At 37.8% G+C, this 27,392-nt stretch overlaps 2 protein-coding genes across 5 annotated transcripts in view; both read left to right on the top strand.

Moving 5' to 3' along the window:
• Positions 1 to 2,260, top strand: part of tep1 (telomerase-associated protein 1) — a 32,158-nt gene extending 29,898 nt beyond the window's left edge. Inside the window, exon 56 of the mRNA XM_067606501.1 lies at positions 57 to 2,260. Coding sequence (XP_067462602.1) covers positions 57 to 176 — 120 coding nt within the window. The 3' untranslated portion in view covers positions 177 to 2,260. The remainder of the gene's footprint in view (positions 1 to 56) is intronic.
• On the top strand, positions 2,199 to 27,392 carry LOC137194529 (dentin sialophosphoprotein-like). Of its 4 annotated transcripts, XM_067606503.1 has the most exons (34): positions 2,203 to 2,260; positions 2,360 to 2,403; positions 2,573 to 2,620; positions 5,413 to 5,484; positions 7,284 to 7,352; positions 7,476 to 7,544; positions 8,208 to 8,282; positions 8,382 to 8,453; positions 8,589 to 8,651; positions 9,813 to 9,878; positions 9,991 to 10,059; positions 10,147 to 10,209; positions 10,691 to 10,756; positions 10,896 to 10,946; positions 11,045 to 11,110; positions 11,542 to 11,589; positions 11,718 to 11,786; positions 11,877 to 11,930; positions 12,021 to 12,095; positions 13,394 to 13,447; positions 13,983 to 14,048; positions 14,296 to 14,373; positions 14,481 to 14,540; positions 14,825 to 14,905; positions 15,041 to 15,094; positions 16,128 to 16,214; positions 18,693 to 18,749; positions 18,941 to 19,048; positions 19,222 to 19,272; positions 20,772 to 20,825; positions 21,534 to 21,611; positions 21,738 to 21,774; positions 22,443 to 22,494; positions 24,431 to 27,392. In XM_067606503.1, the coding sequence occupies exons 2-34, from the start codon at positions 2,401 to 2,403 to the stop codon at positions 25,386 to 25,388; spliced, it is 2,973 nt and encodes a 990-aa protein (XP_067462604.1). In that variant the 5' UTR covers positions 2,203 to 2,260; positions 2,360 to 2,400; the 3' UTR covers positions 25,389 to 27,392. The 4 variants fall into 4 exon arrangements, with proteins under 4 accessions (XP_067462603.1, XP_067462606.1, XP_067462605.1 ...); XM_067606502.1 differs by having other exon boundaries at positions 2,199 to 2,403; XM_067606505.1 differs by lacking the exon at positions 10,147 to 10,209 and having other exon boundaries at positions 2,199 to 2,403.

Raw genomic sequence — 27,392 nt, 5'->3', positions numbered from 1 at the left:
TAAATTATTTTAATCTATATTTCTCACTTACTATTTTGTACTCTCTTCTCCTCCAGCTGGGTATGTTTGTGTGTGGAGGTCCTGTGCTGGTTTTGGAGGTGAACCCGGAAAAACCCTCTGAACTAGTTTGCGGTGACGGACAGGGAAAGCTGTATTTTCTCTCCTGGAAGGAATAATCCTCTAGTTATTAATTCAGGGTGTAGGTAACATACATAATCACTACATTAACTAAAAATTGTCAGGTGTTTGTGTGTTTGTTTCAATGATTGTGTATATATATATTCATAGTATATACTGATGATGAGTGTATTTACTATATTCATAGTAAGGATGTACTACTCATGTTTACACAAGCCTTTAATTTTGGTGGCAAACTTGCAAATGTGACAAACAAGTGTAAACAAGCTTTACAAATACAAGTTATAGTTTTGTGTGAGCTTAATTATTTTTTTCTTTTCTTATTTGAAAGTTATTGAATGAAATTAGAAACATGGGCTATGAAGCACTTTGGAAATGGAATAATAGGTACGATATCCATCGATGATCTTTTCTTTGACAATAAATGATGTTAAAATCAGCACTTTGTTGTTTGGTTTAATGTCTTTTTTTTAAAGGAGCAACTGAGAAAACATGGATTTGACTGTTGTGTACATACAGTAATACTTTCTTCACATTTATTTAACAATTTAAGTCAATAATAGACATCTGACCAGGCTGAAACAGGATTAGCCTTTAATTAATAGCATGTGTTTGTTATACAAGACAGTCTTAGTAATGTCAGAAAGTTATGAATCAATTTAATTTTTTTTTAATTTAACTATTAAATTAATTGTCAACTATTTTTATAATTGATTAATCATCTTGAGTCATTTGTAAGAATAAAATTGCCAAATTCACTGATTTAAGCTTTTATTACGTCAATATTTTCTGGTTTCTTTATTCTTTTATGACAGTAAACTGAATATTTTGGGGTTGTGGACTGTTGTTGAGGACAAAACAAAGACATTTGAGGATGTGACCTTGGGCTGTGGGAAACTGATGGACATTTTTCATCATTTTCTGACATTTTATGGAAACTACTAATCGATTAATCAAGAAAATAATCAACAGATTAATTGATAATGCAAATAATTGTTAGTTGCAGCCCTTTTAATCAGTATTTTACATGTTTTATGGAAGTTGTGGAAGGGACCCTGCCAGACATCAGTGGTAAACAGCTTATCAGCTAATACTTTTACAACTCTGTTATCTGCACTGAATTGCTTCTGTTAAGTTGACAATGAGCCACATTAAGTGCAATAAAGCATACTAAGTAAACAATGGGGTAGTTAATAATGACATAGTAATATTTCAGTATATTTGAACTTGAGGGAATTAATTTAGTAATATGATGGCATAAGATACCTAATTGTGGGAGATAAATATGCACGTGACACGTGATTGGGTCCATTTGTAGTTCCGACTTTGTCCACTATGCCAAAATAACCAAACTGCTGTCCTTGAAATCATTTGGAAAGGAGAAAAATAAGGGCGTCCAATGGAATACAACCACTGCTCCACTGCACATACAGAACAGATATATTTAAATTCATTCTTTAAAAAAATTCAGTGTTTATACAGTTGAAGGAGAGTAGTTATATGCACATCACAAAGATGCAAGACTATTATAAAGCAGTATCTTAGGCTTGGAGTAAGTGTGCAGGCCTGACCTTCCTTCATTGATAGTGTTAATACAGTTATTATATATATAAACAATAAAATCACAATCCTTCTGTTTGTAATCTTAAACTAATTTTACCTATTTTTATTTATATATTTGACTACAATGTTGCAGTGTGACACATGGTGTTTACACATTTCTTTATTCTAGTAGATATTTACTTGTAATATGTAGGCTTCATTCCTTTTGTTTTTATTTCACACTTGCTTTGGCGATGTAAATGTATGTTTCTCATGTCTATAAAGGTCATTTGAATTGAATTGAAATTAAACGTGAAATTTCCGAGCAGCACTTGAACGCCGGCCGAGTTTATATCCAGGTGAGACAGGCCACACCCTCACCTCACCTGGAAAACAACACAGGTTAAAAAAAAAAAAAGAAGAAGAAGAAAGAAAGAACTGGACTGGATCTGCTGGTTTCAACTACATTAAAAGTCATAGTGACCTGAGGGAAGTCACTGCGCCCCAGTCGGTTTCTTCTTTTTTTCTTTTTTTTCTTCACCACGCTGGGAGGATCTTTAAGTTAACAGCCGGGTGCTCAGTGAGTGAAAACAGCCGACAGTACCAACACGGAGGAGAGACACAAACTCTGTTTTTTTATAAGTTAATAATTTCTGCAAACCTTTTCTACCGTCGCCAGAAAAGAAGTGAACGCCTGACTCGGACCGGCTCGGGCTAACAATGGTGAGATTAACGGTTAGATTTCGAATTTTGAAAAACAAACCGCTAACGGTCATGTTGGAACATTTAACGTATGCAGCTCGAGACAGACGTTATTTGTCGTAAATGTCTTTTAAGTTTGTTATTTGCATTTAAAATAACCGTTTAATGACATGACTAATGTGTCTGACAGGATCGGTACGACAACTTGGATTTGGAGTGTGATGGAGGAGGCGTCTCTGTGAGTAGTTTTTGTCAATAATGACAATAACGTCAGCTTGTGTTTTAACAGTTATAGTTTGCCGTGTTTGACAAACCGGTTTTGTTTATATCAGAGCTCAGTTTACCGACTTGACATCAATCTGTGTCACTGAAACTCACAAAACACATATAACGTTACAACATGCATCCACGTTGCCAGTGGTGGAAAGTAATTAACGTTAATTAACTTGCATTTACTCAAGTACTGTATTCAAGTACAATTTTGAGGTACTTGTACTTTACTTCAGTATTTCCATTTTGTTCCACTTTATACTTCCACTCTACTACATTTCAGAGGGAAATATTGTATTTTCTACTCCACTAACGTTACATTTATTTGACAGCTTTAGTTACTTTTCAGATGAAGATTTGACACAATGGATAATATAACAAGCTTTTAAAATACAACAAATTGTTAAAGATGAAACCAGTGCTTTCCAACCTTTTTGGCTTTTGACATCTTACATAAAGCAGTGTGTAGTCGGGGTCACATTTCAGATGTCTATGAGTTGTTAACAGCTCCACCAAATAGTGATTTTCCCTCTAAACTTCTCTCATGGTTTCATTTCAATAAATGTTCAAATGATCCAATATTTCACCAAAAATCAAAGATTAGAGAAAAAGTCCAAAAACTGAAAACAGATTTGTGCATCAGAACTTTGTTTTATCTTCTTTTCTCTCCCATTAATCATCTCGTGACCCCTTTGGAGGGGCCCGACCCCCTAGGTTGGGAGCCACTGGACTAAACTAGCTAACTGTATATAAAGTAGTTGAAACTAGCTCCACCTCCAGCAGCTACAACAGTAACATGCTGCTCTAACACTGATGCTTTAGTATTAATAATCTAATGATGTCATATATAATAATATATCACTAAACCACTACTTAAATACTTCAAGTATTTTAAGTATTTTGCTGCTAATAGTTATGAACTTTTACTTAAGTAGGATTTTTCATGCAGGAACTTTACTTGCGATGGAGTATTTTTACATTGTTGTACTGGTATTTGATTAGTTTGTGAACAGTGATTATTTTTATTGTGCTGGTTTAACAATGTGTATGAGGGTGGAGGCTGACTTTCAGCTCTAATTATAGGGTAAAATATAGAAATTGATGCCCCAGATTAAACTGCTATTAGGCCCTGAGGCATCAATGTGCTGTTGGGCCCTTATTAAACCCTCCACCCCAGATTTGCTATGTTAGACATACAGTATTAACACACATTAATATTGGAATATGCAACATACAAAGCACAAAACTGAAATAATAAAGGTCTTAAAACAAAATTGTTTTCTTTTTTTATACCTTTTTCATGTCTGTGGATACTGTGGCTATAGAGCTAACGATTTTTTTTCATTTATTTTCTCAAGTAACCAATTAATAAAATGTCAGAAAATTGTGTCCTTTTTAACCTTCATCTATTTTGTCCTTTAACTGTTATTTTAAAAGTTTTGTAAAACTTTTCTGCAATGTATTGTATATATTTTGCACCAAATTTTGCAAAATTATTGGGACATTTAGTAACTTTTTTTAAATTTTAGTTATTAGGCCTATTACTTTCTTCAGGCTTTGATAATGAGCTGATCTTGATCAGATGTTGATTGTTTCCAGATATTGTGTTTGTGATGACACTGGCATAATGTAACTAATCAGGTGTCTATATACACTTTGCCCTTTGTCATGTCGGCCGTTTGCCTGATGAAGACCCAGTAGAGTCGTAACATTTTCAGTCAATAATAAAAAGACTTTGGGAGCTGTAATCCAGCTTGCTGACACTCTACTTTTATCCAAAGAAAAATAAAGAAAAAAGATCATCACAAAACTGCAATGTTTTGGAAACAGTGAAAAGGGTGTGACTATCTAAATGCTTAGAGACTATATTCACTGTATGTGACGAGGATACTGTCAGCGAAAGAAAACTTATGTGGAATCTTTGTTTGTGAAAATGTCCCTTTTCTGTTTATATTTTTCATTTGCTACCACTTGCAAAGACTGCAAAGAGTTGAATATACATGAAGAAGATAACCCATAGTTAATGGTAGTTTGCCTCTTGTCCTAGTCTGTTGGTGTTCACCCTGACAACTTGTGGGTCTGGACCACATAAGGGTTTTCAAGATAAATCTGATTTTTAATTTAATTTAATTTTAATTTTTAATTTTTAAAAAAAGTAAAAATGAAAAAACTAAAGATGCTTCTCTCACACAATATGAGCTTCTGTTTTTTCTGAGTTAATCCTCTTTAAATGAAACTGTCTGATAAAGAAAAGTCACTCGGTTGAACTGCTAACTAATAATATCCACACTGAGACCTGTGATGTGGGGCCACAAACCGAAAATGTTTGGAAAAATCAATAATATAATATATCAATTTTCCCAGCGCAACACAACAGTCACTCTAAATTTAGCATCATCAAGAATTCAAGTCCAGACATGAAACTAGCTTCAAGTTCAGACTTGAGATATGGACGAGAAGCCGGACTGTGAGATCTGAACTAGAAAAAATACACCCGACAGTCATGATCAATGAAACGTCTGCATCTTTTCCAGTTCAGTCTCCGTACAGCGGAGCCGCTGATCAGTGACACAGATTTATCCTGCTGACTCACGGGTCGTGGCAGTGAACTAACAGCTTTCACTCTTTGTTACTCACTCATACGAGGGCAGTATGCCAGCGCTGAAGCACCAGTGGAGTTTATTCTTTTTTCAGACACAAGTTTGTTCCCAAAATGTTTATTTTATATGTTTAATTTTCTGTTTTTCACTCCTGATTTAGCAAAAAGCAGCTTTGTTCGGTGGGATGTTCAAGAAATCCTCCAAGTCTGCTGAACCATCAGTCCAAGCACAGGTGATGTACAGCGTTTTCTTTCATTTGAATCAATAACTCATTGAATCAGCTTCGACACTCCTCTTATCTGTTATGAAAAGCCCATTATTGTATAATAAATACTAATATTTAAGGTGGTTATTCTCTTTAAAACTTTGATGAACTCATACTGTTGAAGTGCGGAACAATTAAAAACAAAACAAAACACAATTTGATTCTACATCTGGGGTCCGTTTCACAAAGCGGGTTTAGTGAAAACTCAGAGTTTGTTAACCCTGAAATGAGGGAAACTCTGAGTTTTCCGTTTCAAAAAGGGAGGTAACTCAAACCAGAGAAAGAGGGATAACTCTAGCCTGTTTCACAGAGAGGGGTAACTTAAGCTCTCGGTCAGTTACCGTAGTAACAGACTCTATGAACCTAACCTGGTCGGGACCAGGTTTTTCTCAATGAACCTCGAGTTTCTCTCAGTCTCCGCCCTCTTTCAGAGCCACACACTCCATTTGATTTCCTCATTCATTCAGTCAGCAGGCGAGTTTTGGCGTAGCCTAGTTCTGCCGTCTGTCATTTAAAAAAATCATTAAAAAAATCAGTCAGTATATTAGAAGTCCATTAGGCACAGTAGGTGGCGACTTTTTCACTAACATGGCATGTCCTTTTGATAACGATCCCGTGGATGAAGGTGCAGCATTACTGCGCAGAGAATTAAATATTCGTTGAGAGATGGTTATCAGACCGCGCATAGATGTTCTAGCATTTCCAGACAATTATCTTTTTGAGCGGTACCATTTCACGTCACAGTCCATCATCTACATACAAAACCTAATCCGTCCTTACATTTGCAACATTACCAATCGTAATCATGCTCTCACATCCCAGCAGATATTGTGTGTTGCACTGTGTTTCTTTGCAAACGGAAGTTTTTTGTACAATGTCGGAGCCAGCCACTGGCCTTCCTAAATTTTGGCTTAGGGCCAGCTCCTCTGCCTCCGTTAGAGGTGGCGGTGCTGGACCACCACCCGTTTTACGGGCATCTGCCTTCTTTCTGTTGGCTGAGTAGAAGTCTGTGTTAGTTTAAATAGGATTAATTATTTAACAGAACATGATATAGATGAGAAGACATTTATGTGTGTGAAACCAGCATTATGTTGGGGATAAAACAACTGCACAGTCAAACAGCCACTTAATATTTACTTTACAATGTAAAACATGATCAAATGAGGTTCTCCCATGAGATTATGCCGAGGTTTCACCTGTTTGAACAATGTTTTTATATTTCATCCTAAACTGCTTCCAAGTGCACTTCTCCCTCGCGGGATTGGACCTAAATGAAATAAATTAATAGGCCACCATTCAAGCAGTTTTCCTCTGTAATATTATTGTGATTGCAAAGGACCACATTTAAACTTACGCATTGACCCGAGCAGCGATGTTCTCCCGCGCCGTCTCCCTCTCTTTTGCAGCTGCAGCGGTGTTGCACTTCTTTTTGAAAACATGTTCAAACTCGCCGTATTGTCGCATTAAGATTTCTAGCCCTAGTGGGGCGAAAAACGCAGCCCTCCGCTTCCCTGTTGCCATGGTGACTCGTTGAATCGGGGCTCAATTGATGCTGGCTTTTTATAGTTGTGGTGTACGCGCTTAACTCCAGGTGAAACTACTCCGAGTTGAATAAACTGACTCAAATCAGCTGTTCTGGAACCGGAAACTCGGAGTTTCCTATCTCAGAGTAGATCAACTCAGAGTTCAGGATTAGACTCAGAGTTTGTTGAACCTGCTTTGTGAAACGGACCCCTGCTCACATAAGCTGTATGTTGACATTACAGGACAATATATCAGCCAGCAGTGAACTTTCAAAGAGCAACGACAGTCTGACTGACAACAACAACACGAAGGTCAGTAAACAGTGTTGTGATTTCTCTCAGCTGTGTTTTACTATTTCGACTCTCTTTCTGTGCTCTGCTCTCAGTGAATGTGATATTTCTTTCAGCACGTTGACATATTTGTTAATGTTTCAGGAAAAAGGAGGCGTGTTTAAAGGAATGTTTAAGAAGCCAATCAAATCTGCCAAAGAGGGCTCACAACAGGTTTGTAGTGACCTTAAGTGAATTTACTGCGCTGCACATGTGCTTCCTTATTTTTAAAAGTGTTCCTGATATTTGACAAGAGCTGAAACAATGAGCTGATTGACAGAAAATTAAACGACTATTTAAACTATTGATTGATTGTTGAAATAATTTATCAAAGAAAAATGCAAACTGGTTCCAACTTGTCAAATTTGGTGATCTGCTGCTTTTCTTTTTATTTTCAATTGAATTGTCAAAATTTCCGACATTTTATAAGCTAAATGATTAATACTTTTTTTTTTTTTTTTTAATTTTTAAATGGACAGAAGAATCAATCATGGGAGTAATCATTTGTTGCAATCCTGTTTTTCACATTGTGCTGTATTAGTTCCAGTATGTTCAGGGGTAATTTAGCAAAATTTGAACAAAAACTTGAGATCGCAACAACATTAAGGTGTGTAAAGTTGCCTTTATTTTTTAACAAAGGAGAAAACTGGTTAAAATTGTCAGGCTGTGTGTTTATCATCTGCTTTTACATTAGGTTTGTAATTCTGATGTCCTCAGTATTACAGTTCTACCTGCACTGTGTGTTGGGTCTGTCAACAAAATTAAATTTGAGTGTCTCCAAAGTTGTTTAGAAATATGCTGGTTAGGTTTTAATTACTATTATTAATCTGATTTTAGGCCACCATCTCAATTCAAAATCAAGATCTGTCTGCCAGTAGTGACAACTTAACCGACAACAGCAAATCATCGAAGGTGAGTTCACTTTCTGCTCTGTAATATTTTTTGTTTTTCCACACAGAAGTTACAAGTTAATCTTTAAAACTCAACTTTTATCTCCACTTTTCTCTTCAGGACAAATCAGGTGTGTTGGGTGGGATACTGAGACGATCTCCCAAACCAGGAATGGTCCGGAGGCCTTCACAGGTGAAACACAAACCGCCATCATATGTCCTGACCACAGCGACAGATCACCTGGAATACAGCTGAAATACTTGATATATACAGTGTAGTGTTGTGTTATTTCAGTAAGAGAATGACAGATAATCTTGTGTGTTTCAGGATCTTTTGGAGAACGGGCTCTCAGCCAGTAATGACAGTCTGTCTGAGAACGCCAACACTAAGGTGAGTCTCATCTCAGGATTAAAAAAAAAAGATTTACATAGGTAAAATTTGCCCCATAATACAATCAAATTAGACATCCCTTTTGAAATGAAAAGTAAGAAATTTATTTGTTTAATCATCTTAATGTTGCTGTCACTAATGCTAGAAGTGGAAAGTTGAAACATTTTTGCGTGATTTGAAGTGTAGAAACATTTATTTACAACTGAGATTTTTTTTTTACTCTAAAGTGCTTCCTTAATGTTAGCCAACAACTTATGTTGGTGTCTCTGGTGTCATATAAGCTAGATGTGTAGAGCTCGATGGTATGGAGAGGAGAGGAGCGTGTTTGTCTGTTTTTTGTTTTTGTGTGTTTGGGACAGCGAGCTAAAACCTGCGTGCATCAGCAGTTTGGAGAGTGTAGGCTGCTGTGTGAGTCACTAAATCCCTGCCTGCCTGTCTAACAGCTGCATCAGCTCAACAATACCAAAGCAATTATTTTATTCTTCATTTGTACAAACATCATAAAAGAGAAGGAGTGCCTTACTCATACCCTCCCGGGTTAATTTCTCAAACTGTAGTTTCAATTTGACTGTTTGTTTTTCCTCTTTTTTTGTTAACAAGACACAACAAGTAGGAACTAAAATTACCCTGAGGTTAGGGGGCATAAACATTACACATATTGATAGTGCGGTAAATATTACTGAAATAATTGATGCTCAACTTAGAATAATAAAACTTATCTCTGCAACAGTCCAAAATAAAATAGTGGAATTTCCCCAATAAAAAATATAAACAAACATACACAGTTTACTCTTTGTGATTTCTCTTCTTAATATTTACTTCTAACCCACATCTGAACTCTGATATCACATCCTTTCTCTGGGCTGAATACGGAGCAGTTTAGTTTTGTAGAAGGTCAGTGTGACTGTACCTTAACTCTGTTTGTCTAGAACTCTTTGAGAAGTGTGTGTTTTCGTTTTCATGTGTGTCGGGAATGACGAGGTAAACATGCAGGCATCAGCAATTTGGAAGAGAGTGTCAGCTGCTGTGTGAAGCACTAAATCGCCGCCTGCACATCCAACATCGGATGCCAGAGGAATGCTTTCAAAGTAAATCCTCGACTATGGGGACATCTTCTCAAAAAGAAATCTTTGTTTGATTTTTTTTTTTTTTCTCTTCCAGGAAACAGGTGGGATGTTCAGTGGAATGTTTAAAAAAAAGCCTTTCGGAGCGAGGACACAGTCTCAGGTGAGTAATGGGGAGTAACTGCAGCAAACTCGTCTCACTGTTAAACCATGTTTCTCTATATTATTAGGACATTATTAATAATAACTGGAAGACATTTACTTCTTTCATTCAGGATGACTTGTCGGCACCGAGTGAACTCTCAGGCAGCGGTGACAATTCCTCTGAGAGCAACAACACAAAGGTGAGGTTTGTTAAAGCTGACAGATTACCATCAACCGTAGTAGTCAGTGTAGTAATGTTAAATGTTGGTTTTATGTTATTTTCTCAGGAGAAAGGAGGAATCTTCAGTGGTGTGTTTAAAAAACCAAAACTCTTAGGTGCCAAATCTCAAGTAAGATTCAACTTCATGAATGAAGACAATTTTTTATTTTAATGGACATTTTAGGGTGGATTTTGGTGTTTTTAGGAGGTGTTTACTTTTTAATACTAGTTGTTATGTATTGTGGATGCAGTAGTTTGAGCTCAGCTTTCTTTTTTTCTTGCTGGCATTTTGGTTCCAATGTTTCCTTCCTGCCTCTGGCTGGGTGCTTGGTTATTTGCTTTTTTCCTAGGCAAAGTGAAAAAAAATAATAAGAAAATTGAACTTAGAAAGTATTTATTATTGAAGACATTTTTGCCTTGTGGACATTTCATTAACATTCAAGACCATCTTTACCCAATTTCTGCTTTCTTTAATAATAACCTTTGATCTCTTTCCCCCATGTCTACGGGCCTGATGGATATTTCAATATGAAATGAAACATTAAACTCTTTTTTTTTTTTTTTTGTATTGGTTTTTACATTCTGACTATATGCTGTATCCCTCATTTTAGGATGATTTAACTATGGACAGTGAACTCTCTGCCAGCAGTGACAGTCTCGCAGAGAAGTCTTCAAAGGTGAGAGATGGAGCTCTTTGCCTGTTTTAAACCTTCTTCTTGTGTATTGGGTTCACTTGGATCTGCACTGGATTAACACTCAAAGACCAAATATCCATTTGTCAGTTTGTAACTTTAAATGCTTGAAATTCTCTGTCAGGGCGGAGTGGCAGCAAAGATCCTGAAGAATCCTTTCACCTCCTCATCTCAGGTCATTTTCTCTCACAGTGAATCCTGCATCCTACAGTAAATATAAAGTATCAATACTGAACACAGACATGCTCATAATTTCCTTTTGTGTTATATCAGGATAAGGAAAAGCCTGAAGACTTAAATGAGAATGTCTCTTCCACAGAGAAGCCCAAAGCCAAGCAGGTGGGTTTGAATATTTAGATGTGAGGTTTCATGCAATGTTAAGGTGAAATAACCAGTTTTTTAGGTGGACAGGAGGCAGGGATGGGTGATATCACAACATAATAAGAATATTTTTTTCCATCAGTAGATATGTAATCACACAATGGCGGCAAAAGTACACAAAATCTCATACAAAATAATCAAATTGATGAGCATGAAGTTTATTCTTGACCTTAGAAACAACAGTTTGACAAAAGAATCTCAAATGCAGTTGAAAGCCCCAGAAAAAGCTGCTGACTCATGTAAAACAAAACTTTAATAAGTAATTTTGTTAGGTCTTAATTTTGAATGAGTTGGAATCATCAATTGCATTGTGAAGATATGATTATCATATCTTCACAATTCCCCTTAAAGTCAATAACAATAATAGTCCCGTCTTTGTCTAATTTCAGAACGGTTTCAGTGCGATGATGAAGAGCACTTTTTACACTGACAAACAGGTAAGTTGTTTTTTGCCCCATCTCACACACACACAATAATATCTCAGAAAAGCCTCCAAATGTGAAAATATGAAGACAACGACTATGACTGCTTTTTATTTTACAATAAATACCGCCTCCTTCTGCAGGAGAAGAGCTCGGATCCTGACGCTGAGGAGACACCAGACAACGGAGAGAGCCAGCCCAGTCACAAACAGGTTTGTGTCTTTGTTTGCGTCAGCGGTTTAACTTCTGTGTATGGTCTTCATTTATTATTTACTCGTTTTCTTTTGCCATGTCATTTTCAGAATAAACTGGCTGATGCAATGACAAAGCTGAATCCATTTCGATCTCCAAACAAAGTAAGGATGATGTAGACGGTCATCTTTTGATATCGAAATAAAGAAAGATTCTTTTGATAAATTATATGTTCTCTATATATCTCTCTTCAGTACGAGAGGCAGACAGGCTCAGATGACGAGGATCCACCTCCTGCGAGCAGCGAGAAGTCATCAGGCAGCAAACAGGTACTTTCACATTTACCTGTTCCTGTTTTACTTTGTAATTGTTTACGATATTAAACTGATTATTTTTCTCAGCAGACTTTTGCCACAATGAGGGAAAGAGCCTCTACATTTTATTTAGCTGTTAATCAAGGGAAAGCTTGCTGCTTCCTTATCATGCTGTTACAAACGCAGTCCTCTAATGCAGGCGAGTTTGTTGTCTTGGTCAAAGGTAGCTCGATGGATACTGTGGAAGAGGCGTTGATGTTGACAACTCACTTGAACTCATCATTTTTGGAGTTTGCTGTCTCTGACTTGGATTTTTATCAATATGAGCAGCATGCAGTCGGCCGAAGGTGCAGCGAAAAAGACTGCAAATCATCTGTACATCCTGAGGTCTTCAATCTATGTTCCACTCCACCTGTCTTACAGCTAGCAGGGTTATTTAAATCTTTGGAAATTTTGTGCTATACTTCGCTGTCAATGGGAAGGGAATCTTGGGACTTATGTCCAAGTGTCCCAGAGCAAGAAAGTGAACCCCAAAACAGCCAAGTGAAGGGTTTTGTTTGCTCAGGTAGAAAAGCATTATAAAAATGCATCCAGTTTACCATTAACCATCTTGTCACGAGTCAAAGAATTAATTATTTTTGACAAGCAGAGTTCCCCAAAGGCTCTATCAGCAGTCCAGCTGAACTAGTCTGGTCACGCCTGCTCCCGTTGAAATCTTCATACCTTTAGTCTGTCAAGTAAATGTTGCAGGGAGCAAGGAAGTAATCAGCTTCTCCTACATTTTGAACAGACCAACCTGAACTGTTCACGATAAAACTAAATCAGTCTGTATGGAAACAAGGAAGCATTGAAATCTTTGTGGCTTTTGACAGCAGATGATCACAAAAAGTACAAATGACATGCTTGATGATCATCTTTTCATCAATGAAGTCTCCTCAGCTGTTAGGGAAATTAACAGTCTTGTGATGCCACGTTAATGAATGTGTGCACGCTCACTTTCTGTAACAATGGCTTGTTTGTACTCATGGCATTACTGAGCCATTAGCTGTTCTTTGACCACTTTTATTAAATTTTCCATCCTTTCATTGATGGCTGCCTGCGAGCCAGCTTCTCACTAGAATAGATCTGTCTTTCCTTCAAGTTCTGCAGCCTCTACTCATCTGCCTACCTCTTAGTATCCACAGGGAAGGCTAACAATGCTAACAAGCTATTTTATAAAAACTGAATGACAGTCTTTCTTTTGAACCCAATGTGGCAAGTGGCTCACAAAGTTTAAAGTTTAAAGCCTTTGATGATGTGTCCCTTCCTCTCAGAGCGCCATGGTTGGAGCCATGTCCAAACTGAACCTATTCCGCTCTGCAAATAAAGTAACTATGCTTTTAAATGTCTTAGGTGACGGTGGAGGTGTTTCCGAGATAGTCCTGTTGATGATGATGATTTTAGGTGGCTGTGACTGTAATGAGGGTTTGGTGGTGGTGATGTTTGTATTGGGGGATTTTTTTGTTCATTTTTGTGAGCATTAATGATGTATTGCACACTTTGAGGACTAAAACAGTGGTTTTGCATTTTTTTTAGCCTGTTTACTACAAATCAGATTTGGTTTCTATACATCACAGCTCACCATTTTGCAAACAATGTTGGTGTGGTTTTGATTTTCTGATTTAAATTTTTCTATTAGAATCATCTACTGTTTTACATTTGTTTCTGTACGACATGAAAATAAATCCGCTCTTTGCAGCTGTGACCAATCGACTTAAGCAAATTTCCATCTGTTCATTACATAATTTGTTTTTGAGGAACTAAAACTTGCAAACACAGTGGTTTGGTCCTTAAATCACTGTACAAGTAATCAGTTTTTGGTTGATAAAGTATAGTAGCTAATATTGAATGTTCTTTGTTCAGAAAGACACGGAAGACACCGAGACGCTCAAGGAGACTGAGAAACAAGTGGAGGAGAAGCCAAAACTGGTCAGTCTATTTTTTGCATAGCTCATGAGTCATCAGTGACCACATACACACACACACACACAGCTGATCAACTTCTGTCAAAAATACCCTCTCTCTTCACGCTCCTCCTCTTTCGTACCTCCACCACATCTTCCTCATCCCCTTACCTCCCTTTAAATGCTGCTTGCTCGCAGTCAGACCTCCCTGTCCTCCTGCTCCAGGACACTGTGTGACTCTCTGTGTGTCTGTGTGTGTGTGTCCTTGCCAGGTCAAAAGCAACATGATCCATCGAGAGAGGAAGGAAAGAAGTGAAACGCCACTAGTTCCACCCAGACCAACTGAAGAGGTCTGCCAGCAGTCAAAGTGCCGCTCAGTGTCATGTCTTGTCATGTGAAAATATATTCTGACTTCTTCTGTAGAAATTTTGTTGCTAAAGCTGCAGTTTTTTCACAGGAAATGAAGGGGACGTCCACATATGACAAAGTGAAAACAAGAGGAACTGAGGATATTCAGGTACAGATTGAATTTCTCAGATTTACAAAATGATACTGAATGTGGGTTGTCTGTATATTTCTACTGTCCATAGAGTTTGGATATATCCATTAGAATACCAGTTAAAATAGTTTCATGATCCAGTATAGCAAGCGTCAAGCATGAAAGTTGCATACTATGCTTTTAAAAGAGTCAGAAGTTGTTTCATCTTATGCTTTGTATACATTGAAAGGTTCACAGTGGTGTCACTTTCAAATATTGGGTGTCAGTTTTGGAACAAAATGTCTTGACTGTGTCCTCTGCAGGTTAACAAGGACATGATATCCACACAGAAAAAAGAAAAACCTGCAGAAACTCCTGCAGTTCCTGTCAGACCATCAGAGGAGGTAGAGTAAGCTTTCAGCATTTTGGGAATCATGTCTGTGTGTGTCAGTTTGGACCTGATACGTATCAATGTGTATTGATGAGCTGTTGCACTATGAGCCCTCATGGTTTAGGAAACTGTCTTGCTTTGATTTCAGGAGCTGAACGGACCAGCGAGACGTGGTCTCCAAAAGCAGAGGAACAACCATCAGGTATGGACTTTTACACAGACTACAAGGTCTAGACTAATGTAAGGGTTTGCTGATACTTTGGACCAGTAGTCGTTTGTTATTGAATATTGGCTATTGAGTATGTTGGCTGTGATGGAGTTTCTTCCTGACTGCAGCTACAAAAAAAAAAAAGATAAAACTTGAAGTTTAAAGTCCTCCTACTCTCAAAAATGTGTTTTTATTGTTGTTCCTTCAGTTAGATGTTTGAGTTTCACTGTGCAGAATGTTGTATGTGCAGAGTTTGACACTAAAAGGCTGTTTTCACATTCATCTACTGAAGGGGGAAACTTACTCCGTGCTCACCTTAAATCTGAGTTTAAAACGTGTACCTATGAGCAGGATTTTGTGGCAGCACAACTAGTTTGGAGTCAGTCATGGTTCAATATTCATCTTACAAAAGTGTGATGTGGAAACTTGAACGACTTTGAGAATGAGAATGGACTTTACAGTGAAGTAGGAGACATCTCGTGTAATAACATTTTGAGATGAAAAATATTGCATAGTCATATAGCATATAGATTATGTATTTTTCAATGAGGGAGAAGGAATAGTTGTCATTTTAAGAATTTCTAACAAGGTAATTGAACATGTCATGTCAGAAAAATTATTATTCCACGAATAGTATTTTTATATGTCAAACGTAGTTGGAGGGGATTTTTAAGGGGGAAAAAAAGTTGTTTTCTTTGTGCATTATATCTCAAAGAGCTGCCAACAAGTTTCAGTGGCATATTTTAATAACCATTTGTTATTCAAATACTGTTGCAGAGGCCATTTTAAAAGGAACAGAGATCTGAAAGAAACTGTGACAGGTGCAATTTCCGGCATAAAATTATCCAATTAATGGATATAATTTGAATATTGTCATAACATATTGGCTATTAACTGATTCAGAATGATAATATCATGATCAGTCTTTACTAGTCTTTAGCAGTCAAACCCTGTGTACACACATACTGCATACATGACGAAAAAACACTTAAAATCTTTGTTGAAAAATAAGTTAAATTTGCTGCAGAACCAATCAGACGATGAAGGCCTCAAAGAAGACGAGTCTGCTGAAGGCAAGGAGGGAGACGAGTTGAATCCTCCAGAGAGCAAAACTGTAAGTTTATCTCTTCATCATCAAACAGTATTCGTTACTAATCCTCAGTGTTAGTTTCAACCTCAGAAAATTTTCTTTCATATAAGCACAGTGATCCTTAATATAGAGATCAACAGGTGTCTAAATCATCTGTGTGGTATGACATGAACGCACAGGTTAAAATAAACACATGGGTTATTAACAGCAGGGTTTCTTCCGGGGTTATAGTTGTTTTAGTTCCTGCTTCCTTCTTGTCAGTTCTCTCATGCTAGAGCCATGCAAAACCATGAGCCACCTGCAGGCTATGAAACCTCTTTTTTTATTAGTCACATGAGAGTGACTAATAAAACACCCCTTAACAATTGTCCTCTTTTGCTTGCCCTTAAGCAGCTTTTCGGGTTTTTTTTTTTTTTAATAATTTTATTTCACACTATCTGACAGTATCATCTTAACCCTTGTGTTGTCTTAAGGGTCAAAAGTGACCCGTCACTATGTTTAATAGCAGAAAAAAACTCTTGAAACTTCAACTTGAAATTTGACTTGTCCTAGAGTGAAAAAGTGAAACATGACCTTTGTTCATATTTCCATGAAAGCTATAAACTACAACTACAGGGTACAAAGATTGTCTGGGTCATTTTTGACCCAATAGTTATAAAATCATTCATACACCGCAAAAACCAAAAAGACACACACAATGAGAAATTGAGATTATGTGTGCTACTGATTGAACTCAGACAAAACTTTCTTGTGCATGTCCAGCATCTCCCCTTCACGACTCAAGTTCACAGACAAAATAAAAACTATTTCAGACAAAACAGACATTTCTTGAAAGCATTGTTGGAAATGCAGTCAGAGGCTATGAAGATGCTGCAGATGACCCCCAGTTCTCTCTTTGCTGAAGCCATGAATGCACGCTCCAGTGCCCAACAGGTTGTAGATCTGATTTTTGTTGATGTCCAGGAGGAACAAGAGAACAACGATTTAGAAAATGAGGTATCTGAAGAAGAAGATGGGGAAGAATACAACTCAGAGCACAATGTGTCATCTCCAGATGAAGAAAAGATCCCCCAAGCTGAAAGAGACATTTTTGTCAGAAAAAAGCAAAATAACATGGTCCTTGTCACCATATGACAACCAGGGCAGTTACGTTAGGTAGATGCAAGTCTACACAGGGAAGCCGACCTGTAGAGGCCTGGAGAAGAACCAGGAGATGTGGGTTGTGCTTGATGTGACAGATAGACTGAGCGGGCACAATGTCATGTGTGACAGTGTCCTCAAACCTGAGCACTCATCACAACAAGGGGGAGCGAGACCTTCTCATCAAAGTTTGCCTTCACCCCCACCACCATTCCAGTGTCTTACCTCCCAGAGAGGAACAAGAATGTGGTCCTCCTGAGCACACTACACAAAACAGCTGAGATCAGTGATTGTTAGGATAGGAAGCTAGCCATCACCCTGGACAATAACCACAACAGAGGAGGGGTAGACAACCTGGACATGATGATTGGAACTTACAGCTGCAGGAAGATGACTGCTCGCTGGCCCCTAATCATCGTCCATAACATCATTAATGTGTCCTCATACAGTGACTTTGTGATATGGAACAAGATCAAACCGACCCGGATGCCTGATAAGTGGAAATAGAATTGGGTGTTCCTGGAACAGCTGGGAAAGGCCCTTTAAACCCTGCACATTCAAATAAGCACCTCCCCCGCACAGAAACCTCTGCAGCGCTTGTGAAAGCTGTTCATGGGGCTGAATCTTGTCTGAGCCACCTGAGGTTGCAGCTGGGGCAGGCAAGAGGAGGAGTTGTCAATTCTGCCCCCCAAAGAAGGACTGTAAAACAAATACTATGTGCTGTCTGATATGTGCTATTTAGAGTTGATTGATTTATGTTCATCATGTCTTTGTTTTGTATCTATTATCTTATTTTATTCTTATTTATTTTTGTTGTTTATACACCTTGTGGGTGGGAGAAATGATTCAAAAAATGGGAGAAGACTAGTATTTTGTAGTTGAATTCCTCATTGTACAGTATATAAGAAAATAAAAAAAAGTTCAAGACTGTTAGTGTTTCCCTTCAATAAAATGCGTTCAAAACTACTTTCTGCACATTTCTGCTACTTTATAATGCTACACAAGTGCTATCTATAAACCTCTACTTTAGTAAAGAAAACAATTATGACAGGTGTGTTGTAAGAAAAACGAGTGGTGTCCACTGATTAAATGCAGTCTTTCTGTACTATGAAGAGGGAAAACTCAGATATTCAAAAAGTTTGTGATGAATGACGGGTTGTTTCTTTGTGCAAAAAAGATTTGGGGTTTAACTGCTTTATTTTAGGGGTTTATTGAAGGCGGGTCATTTTTGACCCTTAGGAAAAGGGAAATGTACAGAATGCTAATATAAATTATCAAGATCTTTAATGAAATGTAGTTCTTCCATTTATTGCTTTTCATGTCACCTAACAGAGTTGTCACTGTACCGTTTTTTTTTCCCAGACTAAGGTGAAAAAACACAAGCACCGTAATCCGTTTATGCCACGTGCTGCAGCCAAGGTACATGACGCCTGTGATTTTCTTGACTCTATCTACTTTTCACCTACATCAATATATATTTCATTATCTCCTCAAATATCCTTTTGAATAAGTATTTTAAATTAGTGAGGAATTCATACGCATTCTTGTGTTGCAGCTTCTGATTATTAATGTCACTTTATTGTACCTTATTTGTTTATTGTTTACCTCAGGCTCCATCTGATGATGAAGGGCTGAAAGAAGAAGACAAATTGTCATCGAAAGAGGAAGAGAAAGAAGAGGAAAAGAAAGAGGAGGAAGGCAACGACAAACCAGAGGAGGTCTTTCTCTTAAATTTTTCCTACTCCTGCTGCACTTGATGAATAAATGTTTGGCTTGATTTGATAATGATAGTCAAACATTCATTCTAAAGCAATTACTGCAAAAGAAACATTTGAGCTTTCAACGTGTATCTTTCTTGGAATTACACCGTCATTCTGTTTGTTCTTTTCAGACCAAAGTCAAGAAACCTAAGAGACACAATCCCTTCATGCCTCGGGTCAAGGTAACATTCAAATATGTGACTTGTGCAGCCTCATTTCCTCCCATGTGCACACACTGACAAAATGTCTTTATACACACCAACTAATTACAGTTGCTTTGAAGGATAATGCTGGTATGACGAGATTCTGGGCTCGTTGAGCAGTTCACATCAATGCAGAGAACAATTTAGTAATTTCCTCTGCATTCTTACAACCTAATAAAAAGGAAATTATCAAGACAGTAGATCTGTGTTCCTTCATGCCACTAAACTGGAGAAACTAGAATTTTAACAGATGATCCAGGCTGAGGACATACTACACAAACAGTCTTGGAGTGCACCCCCTTTAGATATTCTGTGCTGATTATTCAGTGCAAATTCATTTCATTCATTTTGTAATGGTGAATGTTGAAATACTAATTCAACACTGAATGGTGAAAAAGAAAAACATGAAATTCAGACAGGAAAACAAAAAACTTAATATACTGTTCGTAGTCCAATGTAGGTTGTGGGATTTCCGTTAAGAAATCAGAATTAACAGAATTAACACCAACCCAAGTGAAATGTAACCATTTTATTTGTATGTGTTTTTAGTGTTGTTTTATCTGATTTTGTATTGATTTGTCTGCAACTTTCTATGTTGTCATCTTGGCTCGCTTGCAAAAGAGGTTTCCACCCTTGTTAGGACATACTGTACCCGATTTTAAATAAAGGTTAAATGAAATCAATATAATCTGAAATCTAAGATGACATTCATTTGCTGAATGCCGTTCTGTTGAGCTTCTGCTGATACTGATCCTACGATCCTCTGAAGGCAGAAATAATCTTTTGTTAAACTAAACCTCAGTGGGCGAGGCCAAAGAATGTGAGTTTCTATGAGGCAAAATGTGAAGTCATGTGGAAAAGGCACTGAAACAAGTGAGAGGAGGAAACTAATACTATAAAACATACAGAAAATCACCATTCTTCCAAAAGATATAAATCCCTCATTTGGTGTCTTGATGATGAAGGTGGAGATCGCTCCAAAATCCCCCATCGTTGTTCAAGTAGATTGAGATCTGGTGACTAATCATTTATGTAGTATTTGCTTCTGTACAGGGCACCTCTCATAGCGTCTACATTTGTTATGTTTCTACACTCATCTATTCATGTTTGTCCTTTCATTTGTGGCTGTACCTCTCTTGCTAGTCTCAACCCTTGTTGTTTTGGCAAGTTAGCATAGCTGACATTCCAAGCACTGCCTTTGCAAGCAAATCTCTCAGCTACTTACCTAGCTGCTGATTCTAAGACCAGGAGGTTTTAAAAAAAAAACGCTTCCTTGTATTTCTTTTATTTATAAATATTTTGTAACTTGTGCCAATAAGTCTACTTCTACCTCCAGAGTAGCTCTGCCTCTGCCAAATGGATTTGTAAATAACTGGATTATATGGGAACTGATATCAGCAAAAAGCTGAATTTATAATGATAATACAAGTGCTCTAACTGTGTGTTTGGGTGTGTGTGTTTGTGTTTATTGGTTTCAGGCCAAAGTTATTCAGAAGAATGCACAGGACGGAGCTGAAGGCAACACAGCAGAGGTAGATCAAATAATATTCAGACATCTTTGTGTCTCTGAATGAGACAGAAAATCTTTTAATGTTGCTTCTCTTTATTTCAGTCTCCTCTCTTACACACACAGAGTTTTAAACTAAAAGCTACTTTTAACCTTTTCCGACCCAGTCTGTATTAGTATATTTGTCCATCAGACTGAGGTATCTTTCACATTGTGGTCCAGGATCACAAAAGGCTTGTTTCAGTCACCTGACCCCTCCCCTCCTCCTCCCTGAAAACAACTGTTTTGTAGTCATTTACAGAGTTTGTCTCCAGGGTGTCCTCTCAGCTCCCAGGACTATTTGTTGCTTCTGCAGTGTTTTTTTTCCCCTCCACTCTTGACACAAAACCCACCCCCACACCTCCACACCCCTGCACAGTGTTTGTGCATGTCTCTAACATGTAAGATGAGCTAAGATTAGCCTGCAATGTGCCCAAACTTGTTTCTCTGCTTCCCTTTTCAACGTGTCTAGGGAAGATATAGGCCCGTTTACTTCTGTAAAAACAGAAGTAAGAAGCCTATACACTCAGAATACCTTTCACCATCACTTCCTCCTTTTTTATCTGAGCATAAATAGTATAAAAAGTAAAACAGGATATGTGATATATACATTTCTTTAAATTCCTGCTCTTAGTTCATGTTTCTCTGGTATTCATGTATCAATTTTAAGTTAAATTATTTATTTTTTTCTCAGAATGACGGTGGAAACAGGACATTGTTGGATCAGCTGGAGGACTTCCGTATTGACCCATCACAGCCTGAAGACACTGAAGTTGGTTTCAGAAGCAAAATATATCACCATATTTAAATCTCAGTATAATCTGTTGCCTTATTATTAACTGTTTGTATGCTAACAATAAACATACAAACTCATAGACAATCTGATGGTCTCTTTCAGGATGTCGATCTTATGGAGTGGTGGGACACAGTGGAGGGTAAGTTACACATACAGTAAAATGTTTTTAGGTGTTTTTTATGTGTGTGTGTGTGTGTGTATATGTTATTTTGGCTCTCTGTTATGGAGGTGGAGAGCCTAATTTGTTTTTGTTCACTTACATTATTTGGGCTAAAATATGTGGACACCCCTGTCAACAACATGACAACGCACCTGTACACAAAGCACTTCCTCTCTGTAAATTAAAGAGTACGGTCTTGACCTGCTCTATGTGAAAAGTGCCTTGAGATGACTTCTGTTGTGATATGGCGCTATATAAATAAAGATTGATTGATTGATTGATTGAAAGTTAGGTTGATATAGAAATGGTTTTCCCAGTTTGGTGTGGAAGAACTTGACTGGCCTTCACTCACTTTAACCTCAACAAGAACCTTTGGGATGAACTGGATCGCCACCTTCAAGCCTAAAATCAGCTGTCAGTAACGTTTTTGTGGCTGAATGGGAGCAAATTGAGAATGGAAATGTTGTAGAAAACCTTCCCAAGAGAATAGAGGCTGTTAACGCAGCAGATTAATGCTCATGGTTTGGGAAAGAGATGTTCAGCAAATCATATATGTGTATGTAATGTTCAGGTGTCCACATACTTTTGGACATATGTAACAGAATGAGAGAGCTGTCAATCATTCTTTAATACCTTTTCTTCCTCAGCCTGGGAAGACACTCCCCAGAATGAAGACATGACAGAAAAAGAAGAGGCCAAGTAAGTGACGTTTGAAGTGCTACACCCAGTGAATCTTTCCTTTGGTATCTTAAAGGGTCAGTTTTATGTGCCCAAGTTTTGAGAAAACTGCCTCTTCTGCCCCCCCAGTATAATGGAGGTGAATGGAACTTTGCTTCTTAAAACAATGAAAATTTGTGTTTAAGGAACTCAGTAGCAATGTGACTTACCAGAAACAATCATTAGAGCTGCAACGATTAGTCAATTAATCGATTAGTCGATCAAAATAAAATTAAATAGCAACTATTTTGATAATCAATTAATCATTTAGGTCATTTTTAAGCAAAAATGTCAAAGGTTTGATGGTTCCAGGTTCTTAAAGAGTAACTACACACCCACATTCTGCGAGCTCCCTCCATCCCAGTATATTTTAAAAAGATGCAGCAGACGACGGCACAGGACAACAATTGTAAGGGGCGTGGCCTCATGGCAGGAGGTAAGGGGACACCAGCCAGAGTGGCTTACCAGCACAAACTAAACCACTGCTCAATATGGCACAAATAACGATGTAGATCTGGTAGTCAGAGCTAACCAGCTATGAGCAGCTGCTGTCAGAGTCTCTGTGACTTAATGTTAACTCGTCAGCCCTGACTATCTTGTAAAGCTTTGAATATAGTACAGTTGGTTAGTTATCGGCAGACCAGGGTGTTGCGTTTCCTGCCACAGGAAAGTTAGAAATCTTTGGGTTATTTGCATGACCACGGTTCTGAGTAGCACAATGTTGCCTCTCTGTCTCTTATCAGAGTTGCCAACACTACCAGCAGCTCTGTGTGAGAGGCACAAACTGAGACTACAGTTAGCTGGTGTTCTGATATTTATATCATATATTTTTAAATATACCCCAGAGTCTTGCCTATTATGTCACAATAAGAGAATTCAGCTGAACTGAATTTTCAAACCCAAGCGGACAGAAATAAGCTAATTTTGTGCATTAAAAGTATTTTTTACACACGATAGGTGTATTGTTGGAAAAATCACCTGTATTAACATCATATGCAAACATAGACCTATGTGAATATAAAAAAAAAAACGATTTGGTCTGTGGTCACTTTGTAAATGTGAGCATTTGCTGCTCTTCATCATCTTACATGATAGTAAATTGAATATGTTCAGATTTTGGACTGTTAATTGGACAAATCAAGACATTTAATGACACCACCTGTGGTGGAGATTTTCACTGTTTTCTGATGTTTTATAGATCAATCAAATAATTATCTAGAAAGATAATTAAAATAATCGTTAGTTGCAGCCATAGTCAGTAGAAAGTAGTTGAAATGAAAATGGTTGACAGCAATACCTGTGGATTATCCAGAGTCAGCTGGGATGCATCAGTGTTGAATTTTTCAATTAATTTGTTTTGAAAAATGTTTTCAGCAACAGAAAAAAAAAAGTTCATTCACCTTTATTGTATTGGGAGTTGAGCCAGAAGTTTCAAAGCTGGATATTTCAAAACTTGGGCAAATACAATAAAATGTCTGCATGGCTAGATACCACTAATGGTGAGATGCCCATGCTAACAGCATTTTAAGATAGAGTGACCTCTTTGCTCTTAAAGGTCCAGTGTGTAGGATTTAGTGAGAACCTACGATGGCCGCGAAACTTGCAAAAAAGGAGAAAGGCCCTCTCTAGAGCCAGTGTTTGGTTTGTCCATTCTGGGCTACTGTAGAAACATGGCGGTGCAACTTGGTTGCCTCCGTGGAAGAGGACCCGCTCCCTATGTAGATATAAAGGGCTCATTCTAAGCTAACTAAAACACAACGATTTTTATTTTCAGGTGATTTTACACTAATTAAAACATACTTATGAATATTATATTCCATTTCTGCCAATAGGTCCCCCTAAATCTTACACACTGGTCCTTTAATCACTAATGAATAATCACTAATGAATAATTACACTATGAACTTTCTCTTCACAGGGCGTTTGCTGTGACGGCAGCTAAGGTGCAAAAGGGAATTCGTCTATTCAACAAGCTCTTCTCAGAGCGCGCTGAGAGCCTGTGGCAGCACGTCATTGACCTGAACAGCATCGCAGACGGCCTGGACAAGTTCAACAAGAAAACAAAGATCGCTCAAATCACAGGTGGCTCCACCAGCGCGATCGGAGGTGTGGCCACCATAGCTGGTCTCGCTCTGGCCCCTGTCACCATGGGAACCTCCTTGATTGTGACGGCAGTAGGACTTGGTGTGGCCACGGCGGGTGGTCTGACCTCAGCAGGTGCCGGTATCTCCAATCAGGTTAACAACTCAATGGACCGCAAAAAGGTGGAGAAGATCGTGGAGGACTACCAGGAGAAGATGGTCGACCTTAACAAGTGCCTGAAATTCATCAAGCAGGGAATTGAAAACCTGCGCAGGTTTGACCTGATCAGGATGAAGAAGGACGCCTACAACCAGGACTTCCCTGTGCTCAGCAGTAGTTTTTATGAGGACGGCGCCATGGCAGGGAAGGCTATCCTCATCAACGCCAATGAGATCATGCGTGTGGTGCAGATCGCCAACGTGGCTGGCAGCACGGCAGCCAGGGCAGTCCAGATTGCCAGTATGGCTACAGGTGTGCTCACCGGACTCTTCGTGGGTATGGACATCTACTTTGTGGCCAAAGACTCCAAAGAACTCAAGAAAGGGGCAAAATCAGAGTTTGCTGCCAAGATCAGGGAAGTGGCTACGCAGCTGCATGACGGTCTGGTGGAGCTGAACGGGCTACGAGAGGAGCTGCAGTCAACCTCAAGGCCACAAAACGATGAAGGAAATGATAAAGCTGCTCCGGACACTGAAAAGAAGAAGGAAGATGAGAATGAGGACAGTTCAGAAGATGAAATCGACCGCATTAAAAAAGCCATCAAAAAGGACATTGAGAACCGAGAATATGTTTGACTGATACTTGACTTAAAACTGGAAAAGGGCTTAAACTGTGCTTTGTTATCAAGGTTTTAAAGGGAAGAATCAGGCATTGTTAATTTCCCAGTTCCTCATGGAAATGGTTTCTAATGTTTTGAAAGTACCAGCAAAGGTTTCTAAAACTTTTGAGCCTTTCTTTTAGAGAACTGACTTATTAGACCTAAACAGCATTTACACTAATGGGAGGAACTGAAGTTTCTTGGTAGATAAAGTGTCATGTCTGCATCTCTGGCAATTGTGCCAATGTGTAAAACTGCTTCAAAGATTTATGTGGCTAAATAATGTATTTGGAGAGTAAGATTATAGATCAATTAAAGAAATAGGCTAGACTTTATAATCTAGACTTTAATGTTTTGCTTAGTTTCATCAAAGTGTATTGGTTCATATTGAAATACTTGGACTTAGACTATGTATAACTCATATAGATTGATCGTCCCTTTATTATTAATAATGCAGTATGATGCAGATTAGTATTAGTCTGTTTCCAGATCTTGTTTTTTTGGGTTTCATGGCTAATGCGCAAACCGTTCCCGAACATTATCTTCATCAGGTTTGAATGATAAAGCTGTTACTCGACACAGTTCAGAAGTCTGGATTAGGGGCTAGTATTGGTCTTGTTTCAATGAATTACAGTAATATGCTTTGTTTTAAAGCTGCTGTGCAACTAGGTAGATGTTCTTTACAAAAGAGCCAATAAAATGACAAAATTTTAATGCAAAAACATGAGTTTATGTATGAAGTCCCTCCTTTAGTCCTTTAGTAGCTACTAGCTAGTTTCAGACTATTGATCCACTAAATTGGGTTGCACCATTAAAACTTGAGGAATGTCTAAGGTACTAAAGACTTTACCTTTAGTAACATGTGGTTAAGTGTAAAATGGCTGTTAGGAAACATCTGTAGTGCCAAAAGTAACCAGCTGTGTAAACGGGATGCCACAAACTGTAATGTAACTACCAAAAATAATAATATTAGGGGGACAAGTGTTTAACAAACTAAACTAACAATATTTGTAAATGTAGACATTACTTTGTTTCATTTACACATGCAACCATAGAGAAACATAACAACATAAAGAAACATGAAGAAACAAGCGTGTTTCAGAGTCAGTTTTGAATGAGTGTGAAATAGCTGATTATGCTAACCTAACCAACACCATTGGTCTTAATGTTATAGACATTATGTTGTAATTTGATGTATATGGTGTTTTTCTCCACATCATTACATCATTTGTAAACACATTTTGATCAAATGTCATGTCAGATAAGTCAACTACATTCATTATTACCTCTGAAACTCTTCAGTCTAAGCTAGTCATATGTTAGCAAGCTAATATTAGCTTAATGATTGGTTCAGTTGCTCCTGACAGTTACTGGGTGTAAATATTTCGTAGCAACTCATCTCTATGTAGGAAATAGTTTTTGTGAAGCAGCCTGTTTTTATTTAGTGACGCTTATTATTCTCCACTTCAATTAAAATTAAGCAAAGTTTGAACAGCTCCATGAAAATACAGCGGGGAAAGGCAAACATAATAACAAATGGGGACAAAATTATAGGAATGTTTTTCTACCAAGACTCCTACAAGTTGACCAACTGGTTTCCATCATTGGTTCCAGACTTTTCAACTGGTTTCCATCATGGGTGTTCTATTATTGTTTTCTAGGTGTAAAATAGTCCTTTATTAGACAACTGGAATGACACCAACAAGAAAACCAGCAAGGACTGAGTCAAGCTGTTTGTTTTTTACCGTGTCCTTTTATTAGATCATTGATTTTTTTTTCAAAGTCAGAATTTGATTTTATGTCTGAACTGTAATCTCTGATAATGTCGACTCTGTGGTTTATTTAATGACATAATTTATTTTTCGTTCCTGTTCTGGGTTGAGCTGGTTATGCAGTGATACCTTTTTATGTGCAATAAACTGTGGGACTCCATGTGTAATAAATGTAAATGTAAAATTGACTATTAAAGGTCGAAGGAACA

The sequence above is a fragment of the Thunnus thynnus genome, chromosome 12, assembly GCF_963924715.1.
Source record: "Thunnus thynnus chromosome 12, fThuThy2.1, whole genome shotgun sequence".
NCBI lineage: Eukaryota > Metazoa > Chordata > Actinopteri > Scombriformes > Scombridae > Thunnus > Thunnus thynnus.
The sequence above is the reverse complement of the archived record's forward strand: the minus strand, read 5'-3'. Positions and strand labels throughout refer to the sequence as shown.